Genomic DNA, 14,540 nt, shown 5'->3' with positions numbered 1-14,540 from the left:
TAAAAATGGACAAATGTGAATCGTGACACATTGTTATCTCTGTATCTATATCCTCCTAAAATGAAAACTATATGTAGAAAACTGTGGGAGTTATTTTATTTATTTATTTGATTGGTGTTTTACGCCGAACTCAAGAATATTTCACTTATACCACACCAGCCAGCATTATAGTGGGTGGAAATATAAGGAAAATGGCTATTTGGTTACCTTGACAACCGCAAAAATGGACAATCTGTGTAACTATCAAAAATCAAAACTCTGTGTGGAAAACTGTTGGGAGTTATTTCCTGGACATGAAATCACATCTATTTATATAGTATACGTATATGTAGGGAAATGGCAATCTGGTAACCATGACAATCGTGTAAATGGACAAATGTAAGTCACAACACATCGTCATCTATGTATGAATGCATCCACCAAAAATTAAAACTCTTCACAGAAAATGGCAGGGGTATATAAAAAAAAAAGGAGGAGAACTTGAAGAAAGCTTTATTACTAATAAGCTGCAGGCAATTCTACCACTTTATCAATAACGAAGCATTATCTCCCAGTCCTGGTAGCTTTTCACATAAATTAAAGAATCAACCTGAAATTATACACTGCAATCACTTCCCCTTCAGTGAAACATTTAAATTAGACAAAAGCTTCATAAACCGCAAGGTGACAGAGTGTATGCTTAATGTGTCAGATTGAAACAGATGTAATGGCATACAGGAATGTTTTGTCTAATTTTGCTCTGTACAGCATGTTATGCAGAAAAAAATGTTAAGAAGGTAACTTCTAAAATTAGACTTCCTGGAGACTAAGAATACTTTTTCATCAAAATTTTGAACCTGTTCCTAGTTGAAACTAAGTTTATTTTCAAGTATGCCTTACTTCCAGGACTTTATTCTACAGAGACTAATAAAATCTTACTTTTTTTGCAAGATCAAATTAAAAGTTATGTAAACTGTATTCAGTGTTTCTCTTTAACATCCCAAAATGTTTAGGATATTTGGGGACGTGAGCTGATGATGCATGAAAAACTACATGTGTTAACCTCCCAAAGTGCGTAAATATTATTCACAACTGCAAACCACTGTTACCCATATAAGCAAAGAAATATATATATGTATGTCCAATGGTGATAACAAAATCTGCTTAAAAGAACTTGCACTGTGAATTATTTGTAAATGCAGACATAAAAATTATCATTATTAAGACAAAACATTATCAGAAGTAAACTTAACAACAGATGTCAAAAGGTGAAAAAAAATCTAAAAGTAAACAGATACAATCAGAAGCAACAATAAATTCTTTTAAAACTGTAAGCATGATAATGTACTTCATGTGCATTTACCAAATAACTGAATTCCTCGATAGTGAAAAGCAAGGCAAGAATATTAAAAACTGCAGATAAATTCAATTAATTTCCCTCTGCTACTTGGTAAATTCTTTTTCAGGCAGTTTTAGGATAGGAATAAATCTATCAGATATAATCTGGCCATAGTGGAGAATGACTACACAGTATGTGCACAGTGGATTCAAATCAAATGACTTCATTGAATCAGCCTACGGTGAACAGGACCAGCTCAATTCACATGTTCTAAATTTAAACACAATGTTTATACCCTCTTGAAAGCTTATTAACATTCTCAAGCTGAAGGGTCTGAGAAATTTATGATTTCTGAACGAAAGTTAATCATGCCGAATCAATAGTGACTTATCACGGAACAACACAACTGGTTGTCGCCTCAACTGAGCAACAGTTAAGTAACAGTCTAGCCTTGGCGGACTGAAGAGCTGAGAACTTTGCGATCGGGTTTATCATCAAATGATCCTCCGTAACTCAATTGACACGGCACCAACATCACATATTGGTTCTAAGCTGTGAGAAGGTTGCCATGACTTGTGAGGGGACTCACATCATGACTCTACACTGCATGCGTTTTCCCAGATCCACACATGTTCTTTTACACACTATTTAACTGTTTCCCATAACAGCTTCTGCTTTGTACATTCCCACCAGACTGATAGGCTGCAGGTAAGCCACATGAATAGAAAATCTATATGTTTATCAGTGAGGATTTTGTCTGGAGCAATATTTATTCTAAACAAAGTAAGATTTGATTCAAACTCCATTCACTAACAGCATGAGGCCTGGACGGTGCCTGGTTTGATCTCAGAGATACTGGCCTTTCTTCAATACAACAGTGAAACTGTATCATTTTTCCACCCGGACTATCAAGCCACTTCAAACGGAAGGTGAACATCTTAATCATTTAGCAATGAACTACAGTCTGCCAGTACCTGTATCGACAGCTGATGGGGGCAACAATAGAATGGTTGAGTCCAATAAATAGCATTAGCTCTAAGGCCAGAACGGTTAATTAGAAGTCCCATGTGCTGAACTGATGGACTGTTATGCTGGAAATGATTGGACAAGGCCAATGTCCAAACTAAATGATGAAGCTGAAGAAATCAACATGATTGTTCATTCATTTTTAGATTTGACTGATTTTTGGAATTATATGAAGGTTTAGCCATGTGATTATTTGATGAGACTGTCTTATGGCTGATCAAATAATGTCTTCAGGATTGAAAGCTTGAATAAGCTGTAACAGATGTGAAATACAATAGGTGAATTATCACAAATGACAAGTTGATAGATCAGTCTATACATGATGCAACATGAATGAACAAAACCAACCATGGACATTATACCTACATGTATGTATAATGTTACATACACAGACTGACTGGGCCTGTTTTATTTATTTGATGCAAAACTTATGCTGTAGGCAAGAATATTTTACTTATATCACAGCGGCCAGCATTACCATGGAAGAAAGACAAAGGGGCGTTTTCGGAGGTATATGTAACATAGAAGTGACGCACTAGTATCTCTACAGTATGTGTCATCATGACCCGTATGTTTGATGTAAAATACATGCACACATATTCCTCAAGTATTCCACATGTAACATACATATATACCTTTGTGTAAAAACAAGATGAGCATATAAAGCTGAAGGCTCTTGTTTTTAAATAACAGTTCAGAGATAGAGAATTCATTAAACTCAGCCTTTGACTGACACAAAATACAGAAATAAATAGATGGCTCTCAGTTGGAGTGAACCTGTGACCTCAATGACGAGACACTGCTCTGGCTGGAACCTCCTCCTTTATGAATGATCACTCAGGCCCCAGATTTAAGAGCCAGTCAGAGTATTATTGAGGAGTGAGAATAAACTTGTAGAAACCAGAGATGGGATGGTAAATTGTCACTCCCACTGACAGCAGGCTGAGAGAAAATCTCTACCAGATGCTGATATTGTTATAAGACCACCACTTGGGAAACGGCAATCGCATGCTTCTCCTCATGCTACACATATCGTGTCAATTCTTTTTTCTCTTTTTTTGAAGCAGTGCTCACATTTCCTCTGCAAAAACACTGTTTAACCTACAGCTCAAAAAGCTAGTCTATAAATACATATATTGACTTTGCAGTAAACAATTCGCCTGTTTTCCACTGGCTTTGTTGCAGTGATCTGGATACAGATGATTCCATCACAAGCAGAACATTTGCAGATTGTCACACAAACACTGCACTGATCAATTGATACACTGTATCTGTGTAGTCTCTAGCACCATGTACATGCACATATTTCAAATGTTGAGCAAATGGCTTATTATTTCAATCTGATCATGCACTGATGGTTAGTAAAAAGGTGAAAATAAAATGGAGTAGATATGTACTATATATTAGACTCAACATCTGGTGTGTGGTTCTGGTGTAAAGTACATAGGCTAGTTAACCTGTCTGATCCATTTCCTCCGAGATCGCAAGACCTCAATCAATACAAAGTAACCCTTACTGTGCCATCTACCATTACTTCAACTGCAGCGTGAAATCAGAAGGTGTCAAAGGGTGCCTTACCAGGGTACGTGAAATATTTTCGCACAAAGTAAAATAGAAATCAAATACTAGTTCTGACTGCCAAACAATTCTTGGCTTGAACAACCACAAGACTGACTCATATCTACTTGTTACTATCTGACTCTTGTTTAATGCCTCAATTGAACAATTTGTCAATCGATTTCAAGGATGGGTACACCACCAACCATTGGCCAGTTACGGATAAACTTTCCTTCCTGTGAGCTACAGATTTGTATGTTATATATGATGAAGATGTTAGACTGCACCATCTCCCTGAGGACTCGTGTCAAATATTGTTAATCTGTGTTGATTCCCATGTGACCTGAAAGACATAAAACTGTCCTACAGCCACTCAGACACCAGTGGTTTTTTGGCCCCATTGCCATTTGGATACATGTACCATATTGATATACATGTGATAATTTGAAATTCAAATTTGATAATACATACAAAACCACAGAGTTTAATATAGGTCAGCAGAATAAATACTGATTATACTGTCCATGTCCATGTACATGTTTGCCAGACTTCCAGACCATGGCACACATGTGTTTGGGGCAAGCATGGAAAACCACTTAGAAGTTTAAATGTGGGAAAGTCTTGGGCAGGATGTCATGAGGGAAATATTCCAGCCCTCCACTTTTGCCAAAGTATTTTTCCCCAGTCATATAGGCAAGCACTGCTACATTTACCATCTGGCTTTCCATGTATTCAACCTTTGACCTGTCCCAGGTTAAGTGTTGGATGTCAAATATCCTAGCAACTGTTGCCGAGGTTCATGGCATAACTATTAGCAGTGTAGTCAAACAATACACATTCCCTTCTAATGACTTACAAAACACTCAACCGGTATTGTATTACCAGACAAAGAGACTGGACTGCACTCAGGCACATGCACACACATAATCTGTTACCGAGATCAGATTACCAACAATGGAAATAAGATGGAATCTGATGATGACTGAAAATTGTCCAACATGTAGATGTTATCATTTTGCACACAACTATTGTTAAGTTCTGATGTTACCAAAAGCAACAAAGCGTAGTATACATGAAAAAATAATCTACAATATAGGTTTCGATGCTTTTAGTATCAATAACGATCAAGTTTATAGGTAAATGAAATAACATTTATTTCTTTGATTGGTGTTTTACGAATATTTCATCTTATGTCACAGCAGACAGCATTATAGTGGGAGGTAAGCGGCAAAACCCTAGAAACCTATGACTATCCGCAGGTTACAGACAGACCTTTCCAAGCACAACTGGAGAGGAAGCCAGCGATGAGCTGGACTTGAACTGATAGCGACCGTATTTGTGGGAGACTCCCAACTTATTGCGTTATTGTGAACAACGAGAGCCGACAAATTCCCGTACCTCATGTGTCAGTGACTGAAAGGCAAGGCCCTTTTCCTTACACAAGAGGTACATATACAACCATCCCAAACATGAAAAGAATAGTTAGCATGCTGGTGATACCAAATGTCACCACCGTTCATAAGGAATGTTCACTTCTGAAATGGTGAGATTCTTCTGCTTGTATCATGGATACTGACATTCTACCTCTCTCACTGTGCATTAACTTGGCTGAAAATGACAGCATATTAAAGTAATTACTGTATATGTATATAATAAAGAGTACTACAAATAGGGTGACTCCAGAAAGGCAAGTATATCTTGTTACCAGCTTTATGTACAGTACCATATACACATCAGATTTCCATCTGCTATACACCATGGAAGTATGCAGAAGCTGAGCTAGTAGTTCACCTGTCAGACAGACACACATGCACCACTCTGTTGCTCCAGCTACTTATCATTATTTATAGAGACAACTCCTTTCCTATCCAATGGCCTTAACAGCCTTAGGGAGATCTTATGATGTTCATTTCCATGGAGTGAATAAATTTACTTTGGTGCACTTTTTTTTTTTTTTTTTCGAAACAACAGGGCCTTGATTTTTTACAAAAAAACATTTTAAAGGTGAAGGTTTTAAAGGAAATTTCTCTTGCAAAATTGACACAGTATAACCTAGAGGTAACTGGAACACGGAACCGAAGTGATTTAAAGAATTAAAATCGCTAGATGTTGTAAAAAAAGGCTGTCAGGCCGAGTTTCACAAAGCTTGGTATTCTCTACACGCTTATCTGCCCTTGATGTCCCGATAGTTTATGACAGTGGAGCGATGCCATTTTGGGCAGCTATGAACTGTGCTAATCTCACACCGAATTGCGATGGGATTAGATTTCATGCCTTTCATGGACCTCTCCATGCGACGATAATGGATAATAGCTATGCGACGAGACCATTTCATGCCGGCTAAAAATGGGGTTTGGAATTGGATTCTAAAGTGGAACGGAAAATAAAAAATCTGACAACGGTTGAAACAGGAAGCAGTGCCTGTTATTTTCAACATTCCTGGTCACAAAAGCAGTTTTCGTGTAAAAAAACATGGATCAAATCCAATGTGGCTGACCACCGTTATGTCACACACACTTGGCACAATAGCGCCTTTCAGGGGCAGACAAGCGATGTGAGTTTTTTCCTCGGAATTTTTGTTGTTAATATTTTTAATTTTCTACAAGTTTTTTACAACATTTTTTCCCATATTACCGGTATACCATTCAGTTAGGTAAAATGAGAAAGAAAACTAGGACGGTTCACCTTTAAACTCAATTTTCTCTAATTTTTACTCTTTTCACAATGAAAATGATGTCTTCGTGAATCATCGTGGGTCCAGATGTTACAGCCATTTCAAAGCAGGTTCACCATTACAACATTTTTTTGACTGCCATATTATATTTAAAATAATACACAACACCGATTAAATAATTCCGTACTGTGGCCATATTTAGTCACTGTCATTTATAGGAGAGCTAAAAACAGTGCACCTAAAACCTCCATGGCGAGTGTTCACAAAAAGAGAAAAATCGCTCCCCAAAATATTACAAGGTGAATTATTTTAAAATGATAAAGAACAATCCCACAAAATTTCCAATATTTGAATCGTATTCTCTGACGTGTATATAAGTGGTGCACCAATAACCACTCAGCAAATTTCAGGGAAAAACAAGGCATTCAGAGAATCCCACCAGCTCACCTGCTATAGCAGTCAACTAGACAACAGAATCAGAATAAAGATAAAAGTGTAAAATGTTGTGGTGGCAAAGATGTCATTGTGGGAAGTTTGTGCACAAAACTGAGGCACTGGTCTTTGATATGCAAATTGTGAATTGTACGTGGCAATCCACAAACAATTCCAACACTACAAACGGCTGAGCAAATGTTGAGCTATGGTAGTAAAAAAAAAAACACTACCTCATTGTGGGATGTTCGAATACCAACTCGCTGGAGTGGTCTTTGATATGCAAATTTTGAACTGTATGTGGCAATCCGTAAACAATTCCAATGCTGCAAATGGTTGAGTAAATGTTGAGCTATGGTCGAAAAAAAAAAACGTCATTGTGGGCCGTTTGAGTACCAATTCACTGGAGTTATCTTTGATATGCAAATCGCTTCCCATAATTGGCTAACTGTGTACTATAGGTGGCCACTGCAGCCCTCTGATTGGCTGTGCAAATACTCAGCTGACAACAGTCACTGTCTACCTGGATGGTTTAAACATTCCGTCACAGTTTAGGAAGGCACATGCATCAGCCAATGTCATAGACTCCTAGTAGTAATACAGATGTGGAAAGGTTTCTACTGCTACTGAGTAATTTTGAGGATGTAGCTCTTTATGCCTAACTGGTTGTATGTCCAACTGGTTATATCACTGGCTAGTGTGATTAGCCTGATAAACTGAACCAGGAAATAATCTGACCTCCTGTGGGTCCATCTATAAGATATTTCCACTGACAAACTATCTGGCATGCCCGTCTTGTGTCTTTGACTGAACATTGAGTTATGTCTTCATTTTGTGTAGTCAAAGCATAGCCTGGTTATAAAAGATAAGAAGTTGCGCTTCCAGAATACATTTTTTTGTTGTTGTTGTTGTTTCACAGAGATCGCTTATGGCTGACATCATTAATTGAACTTTCACTGGGCCTACAGCTCAGTGGTCTGTTGTTCATAGTTCAAAAACTTGATAGAGAATTCATGTACCCATGAAACTGGTGCAGGCCTCTTTGGGGCTTGAAAATGTTCGTAAAAAAGTGCTGCAGCAGAGTCTCACAAAAGCTAAGATGACCAAAAAATGTGTGCACGAGAGTGATCACTCGCCTCAAACAGCAAGTACTGCAAACTGTGTCGTTTATCTAACACGGATTATCTTCATTACGGCACCCACCTTGTGCTGGTCGTTTCCTCTTCAATCTCTTCTTCCTGCAGATTTTGGTGGGCGTGTCATCTCTGGAGCGAACTGCGCGGGCACTAGGGGGCGGCTGGGTATTGAAATGGTTGTTCACATGTCGCTCCAGGGTGTGCTGAGAGGGGAAGCGAAGATCACAGCCTTCCACAATGCACCTGAACGGTTTGTTACCGCTGTGGCACAAGATATGGCGGTCCAGCCAGGACAAGGAGCATGAGGTCTTGTTGTACACTTTGCATTTCTCCCAGAGACAGACAAACGTTTCATTACCTGTCTGAGACTCCACGTGAGTCTGTTTGATGTGGTCCATAAGAGTGGCAGGGTCCAGACTCGCCCCACACTTACTCCACTTACACTCTATTAGCACAGGTTTCTCTTCCACCTTCTCCTGGGTTTTGATGTCATCCCCACCCCCAGGGCCCACACAGAATGGTGACAAGCCCCCAAACAAGGGCAGCGGGGTCGACGAGCGGGAGGTGTCTGGCGTGGTCAACTCAGAGCTGTTCGTGCGCCAGAGACTGGCCAGAGGTGATGAGGTGAGAGCGGTCGGTGACTGATGGCGGAATACAAAGTTTATACCATTACTGTTATGACACGGCACTCGTGCATTCAACCTACACTCTATGCCACTTGCTATAGACAGAGGACCGCAGGGTAGACTGCCACTTTTACTAATGCCGAGTCCAATGCCATTTTCAGTCTTGACAGCAGTACTACTTCCGCTAGCAGAGCTGGATTTGGTGTCACTTGTGCAGCTGCTGGACTTGGTGTCACTAGTGCAATTGGTTTTGGTGTTACTAGTGTAGCTAGTTTTGGTGTCACTAGTGCAGCTGTGGGTTTTGGTGTCACTAGTGCAGCTGTTGGTTTTGGGGTTACTAGTGCAGCTGCTGGTTTTGGTGTTACTAGTGCAGCTAGTTTTAGTGTCACTGGCACAACTGGAGGTTGGTGTACAACTGCTTGTTCTCCCACTGGTTCCATTCTGGTTTTTGGTACAACACTCTGACACCACTTTTTTATTAGACAAAAGCTGGCAACAGGTTCCTGAACCAACAACACCACTGTGGAACAGAGAAGAAAATGTAAGACAGTTTAAAATATACAACTTAATCATAGGCGAAATTGTAAGTCATTTACTGTATGTGTCAACATGATTAAAAGTAACATTTAACAAAAGTACTTTACATGAAATTTCACTAATGTACATGTTCTTGTACTATTTTTATTAGTAAATTTTACAATCAGTGTATGCAGTTCAAATTTTTCGGCAAGCTTCAAACAGTCCTGCACAAAAGTATGTCAAAAACTGGTTTTAAACACTCTTCTCAATGACAGTCTCGTCAAAGCCACTGTACACTTTCCAAAACGATAAGTGATTACATGTAGGTTACCTGCTTTTCTCCTGGCTAGAGTTCTTCACAGGCTCACTTTTCACAGCACAATTTGTTTTACCAAGCTTATCATAAAAGTTCCTGTAAAACAAAGAAAAATTTACCATCAATACACATATATACACAAAGTTTTCTTTGCTAAAGTAACTAAACTCACCTTAAATAACATAAGATAAATATTAATAGGCTTCATGACAAATATATAAATATATAAAAACACTTAATTTCAGTAAGAGAAGTCTAATCTGCTTGAAAGAAAAAACATAACATCATATTTTCTCAATACTCTGCACTCGGTTTGTTTTAATTAAAAGGTAAATGCATTATAGGCATAATATTATTAAATTTTAGGTGACCTAGAATCATGGCCTAAAAAAAATAAAGTCCATTTTTAGGTCTGATAAGCCTTTAATCTCTGACCAAGACGTACAGACTAGGCATGTTCTTCACAAGACTTTTTCTGCCTTTTTAATACACAATTAAAATATCTCACAGGGACAAAAAATACCCATCAACTTGTCACATCCACAAAACAAAGCATTAAATCATTCATGTCATAGATAATGTTATATGACATTATCCACTGCATAAATGACAGGACTAAAACAATTACACTAACTTGACCTCAATTATTATCAATATCAGTGTTTAATTATCATCAAGAAATATTTATCTCACCTCCCTCGTTGAAATTGGAATCAAAGTACAGGTATTTCAACTTGTTTTTAATAAGTAATTAATAAAAAAAAGTCCCTCAAGAAGGCTAAATTATCCATCATCAAGTAATCCCTTTAATATAAAATGCAAAAGGTGTGTACAGTACCCCTACAATGGAATGACTTGATTTTATGCCAAAGCAGCTTTGTTTCTGATATTGGAGGGAGTAGGGGAGGGTTAAAAATTTGGGACAGTTGTGCTCAGATGTTTTACAGCACAGGAGAACCTTCAGAATTACAACTTTTGGAAGCCTGAAAAATTCCATCCTCCTGACAGATAGTATCTATGTGTTTATCATAAAAAATGCACAACAAACAAGGAGAGTAACTACTGAGTAACATAATTAGCACCTATTTTCCCAAATAACACAAGCCAACCAGTCTACAGATCGCTAAGTGCTTGCAAAATTAGGAATGTGGTAATCAAGTAAACCTGTACACCAACAGCTTTGCTGACTACAAATTAATCACGCTAATATAAATCTAACACAGAAAGCTAGCTGGAAGTAATGACAGGCAGTGATAATGGACTGGGAGCACTGCTACAACAAAGTATGTGAGAAGACTCTGTCACATTACAGCTATGTCAAAGGTTCCAGTCAGGGGAGTCCCCGATGAATAAAACATAAGGCAGACTAATTGTTTTCTGTTGTGCTGTTCAGCCCCAAAATGCTGGCTAAGTAAGTAGAATCAAGTCAGGATGTCAGGGAGTTTGGCGTTGTTAGCCTTTCTCACAAACACCCCACCCCCACACACAGAACCCACCTTTAGACCCAGACACTTAAACCTGGCATTTGAAATAAAATAGAGAAGGAGAAAGAAAAAAAAAAAGTGTCAGCATCCATGTCAAACAGATTTCCTGGGGGTGACACCTCATTTATTTTTTCCCCTCACTTTCCTGACAATACTGAGTTACAGACAGCATGTTTCTGTTTACTCTCCTGCTAACTTCTTACATGGCGGACTTGACCCGCCAGCCAATTCACATCCTCCACTAGCACGTACACTTTATACCACTCCATGTCCATGGGGCTAAAACAAAAGTGATTTTTAAATGGTGCGACTCTTCGGCATGACGACCCCAACTGGAGGAAAAAGGAGAAGTTTTATTATAGTGTCAGGTCAGGCAATGGGTTAACCAACAGTCCCATCGCCTTGATCTGTAACACGCAGAGATCACATCTTGACACAGGATCACGGCTAAATGTCAGCTCCTAACTCTGGCTTGCCGGCCACCCTGGCTGCTGTTAAAGGGGCCGGCTAGGCCAGGCTATAAGCACAGAGCACAGACGTACCTGATAACCACATGCTCCCTTTAATTTATTCCAGGAAGCCGTGACATAACTCTGTCCTGTTCAGCCAGTTACAAGCCAGAACAGCTCTGTTCCCAGGCATTTATAAGCTTTGCCTTCCCACTTGGAATGTCATAGAAGCTGAGGAGAGCTAGCCGCAAAACAAGACTCTGTACTTCAGTACATTTTGGGGGGCAGGTAAACTAAATGTGTTCAGCCACTACCCACAAGGAATGACAGACAAAACAGTCTCATGCTCTTACCCTTTCTGTCTTTGCTTTTTGGCCCATCCATAACAATGACATAACAATAAGTGTAGCTTTCCTACTTGTCAGAGTACATGGCTAACACAGTCATGGAAACATGTAAACAAAAAATGCAAAAGTTGTGTCAACCTAGATTTCTATCTTAGAGTTCTGTATCAACCCTACTAATACATCTCTCTATATAATAAAAAAATCATTATCTTCATACATGTACTTAAAAATTAATTACTAATACAGCACTGTAAATAATTCAAAGCTCACTAGTTTACCTATTCTGTTAAGATTGATTTCTTTATTAATTTAATCAGTGTTTTATGTTGAGGATATTTTAGCATCATTTTCATAATTGTATGCATAAATTCCACTCAATAAAATAATTTTAATGTTGGAAAAGGTTTAAGATTTACAGTAACTCTACATTTTTTTACCAGACTTGAAATCTCAAATTGAAATCAAAATTTCTTAGCCGTAATGTACAGGAGCAGGCAACAAGTTATACAAAAATACAGATCCCATACTGTAGCCAGAAGCATAGGAATAAAATGAAGTCATATGATTATTAAGACAAGTGTTCGTAGTTCATGGTTAGAACTTCAATGACTCCATGGCCGTCTGCACTTCATAAGCCATTGCCAGTAAAGATCAGTCAAAAACACATTTAACAGAGCTACATATCCGTGCAAGAGAGACCATTTTAGAATCAATACTGTATGATTCAATTCATTACTCTATTTCAATATGTCCACACATTTAAATCTACAAGTAGTGTTTGTTATGATTTATTTATTTATTTATTTATTTGATTGGTGTTTAACGCCGTACTCAAGAATATTTCACTTATACGACGGCGGCCAGCATTATGGTGGGAGGAAACTGGGCAGAGCTCGGGGGAACCCATGACCATCCGCAGGTTGCTGCCAGACCTTCCCACTTACGGCTGGAGACGAAGCCAGCATGAGCTGGACTATAACTCATAGAGACACAGTTGTTATGAAGGCCTATTTCTCTCTAGAATAATTCTGCCTGTTTTATGGAACCCTGAACTTAAATGTACATATACATGTCGTTTTGAAATTCATCTCTACATGTATACAAAAAAGGTGAGTAAGACACATGCATCATTTATCTTTGATCTGTACGACTGATTATGACTGAACACCACGTTGGCAATATTAACTTCAGCCATATTGTGTCATATCTTTGATATGTGAAACTGATTAGAGGTCAAATCAAAGACGATGATGTGTAACTACACTGGTTGCCAATGTATGCACAACCACGCTCAAGCTCTCATCAGTATCTGGCCAGAAATCAGTTATTTCTATTTGAACAAATTAATATGTATCATCACATTTTCTGCATTTTACGGGTCTATCGAGAAAGATTTTGAAAACACTTGCTTCACCCTTCTTCAACACATTGATGGTCGCTCCTTGGCAGGCACAGTACAAATTTGGTTGATACCGCTCTACTGAAGCAAGAAACAAAAACCGTACCAACCAATCAGAGGCGCAAGTGGTTTCGTTTTCTTCACTATTCTCCATGTTTCCCTACAAAAGTTACATCTTTGCCAAACATGTATCATTCTGTAAATAAATATATTACTGGTTAAGATCAATCATGAATGTCATGCCCTGTCTATCACCTCCATATTTTCCACTGAGTGGAATCACGAATGTCTCAATAATGTTGAGTTGTGATGTGTATGCTTGAAAAGCGTGTCTATCATGATCGCTCACTCTCTGTGACATGTACTTTAGCTCTCACTGTTTGGAAGCCCCAGTTTACGACTGATTTATTCAATTTCTGCTCATTTATTTCAGAAATTTACATCAGGTACAGACAGACATGACTGCCAAGGTGTCCAGATGAGGTGTGAGTTAATGCTTCAGCCTTTTTTCATGAAATGTTTGAGAATTTTATATCCTTATCGTCCTAACGGTGAAACAGATTTGTGAGAATTCAGTATCGTCACGATACGTTGAAGTTATAATTCCACAGAAGTCCCTGACCTTTGGATACTATGTCGATAACCTGGAGAAAATCATTAAGGCTGATAAGAGTAGATCTGACAATCAATGCAACTATTCTTATAAACTCAATGGTAATTACCAGATAAAATCATAACATATAGATAAAAAGCCCAGAATCTGACTAGTGTCATGTACATGTGTAAATTTAATTTTATTTATGTGCAAAAGAATTTGAAGAACAACTCGACACATACATGACAATGACCTCATTCATCAATCTAGACAAATGATTTGTTTTAGCCATTATAATACTTGGTACACACTATATGCATGTAAATTTTTCTCCATTAGTCATAGAACTAAACTTTACTTCTCTTTTTTTATCCTTATCAGGTGAAAATACACTCTAAATACATCTGAACTCTCAGCTATCTTCAGTTACGCCCTGAGAAGACCCAGAAGACCGGAATCCATACAATTCAAGTTGTCATCTCCACGCTTAGCTACATGTACTTTTCAATGCAAAAACGACGCTACAGTATCCTGTACATCTGCACCACCCAGAGATCTTAATACAGAAGTCTGTCATAGTACTAACGTACTGATAAATAGTGAGAGTGGGTGTGCAAGTAGGTATCTTGATAAGGTGTCATGTCCTCAATATACATATACCC

General features: G+C 38.3%; 1 protein-coding gene across 1 annotated transcript in view; it reads right to left on the bottom strand.

Annotated features, from left to right (window-relative positions):
- Positions 1–14,540, bottom strand: part of LOC135462153 (zinc finger protein jing-like) — a 53,731-nt gene that overhangs the window by 9,133 nt on the left and 30,058 nt on the right. The window contains exons 2-3 of the mRNA XM_064739527.1: positions 9,620–9,700; positions 8,211–9,289 (exon numbers count right to left, since the gene is read on the bottom strand). Of these exons, the coding sequence (XP_064595597.1) occupies positions 8,211–9,289; positions 9,620–9,700 (1,160 nt within the window). The remainder of the gene's footprint in view (positions 1–8,210; positions 9,290–9,619; positions 9,701–14,540) is intronic.

This window comes from Liolophura sinensis, chromosome 1, assembly GCF_032854445.1.
Source record: "Liolophura sinensis isolate JHLJ2023 chromosome 1, CUHK_Ljap_v2, whole genome shotgun sequence".
Lineage (NCBI taxonomy): Eukaryota > Metazoa > Mollusca > Polyplacophora > Chitonida > Chitonidae > Liolophura > Liolophura sinensis.
Note: the sequence above shows the minus strand (reverse complement) of the source record. Positions and strands in the feature narration are given on the sequence as shown.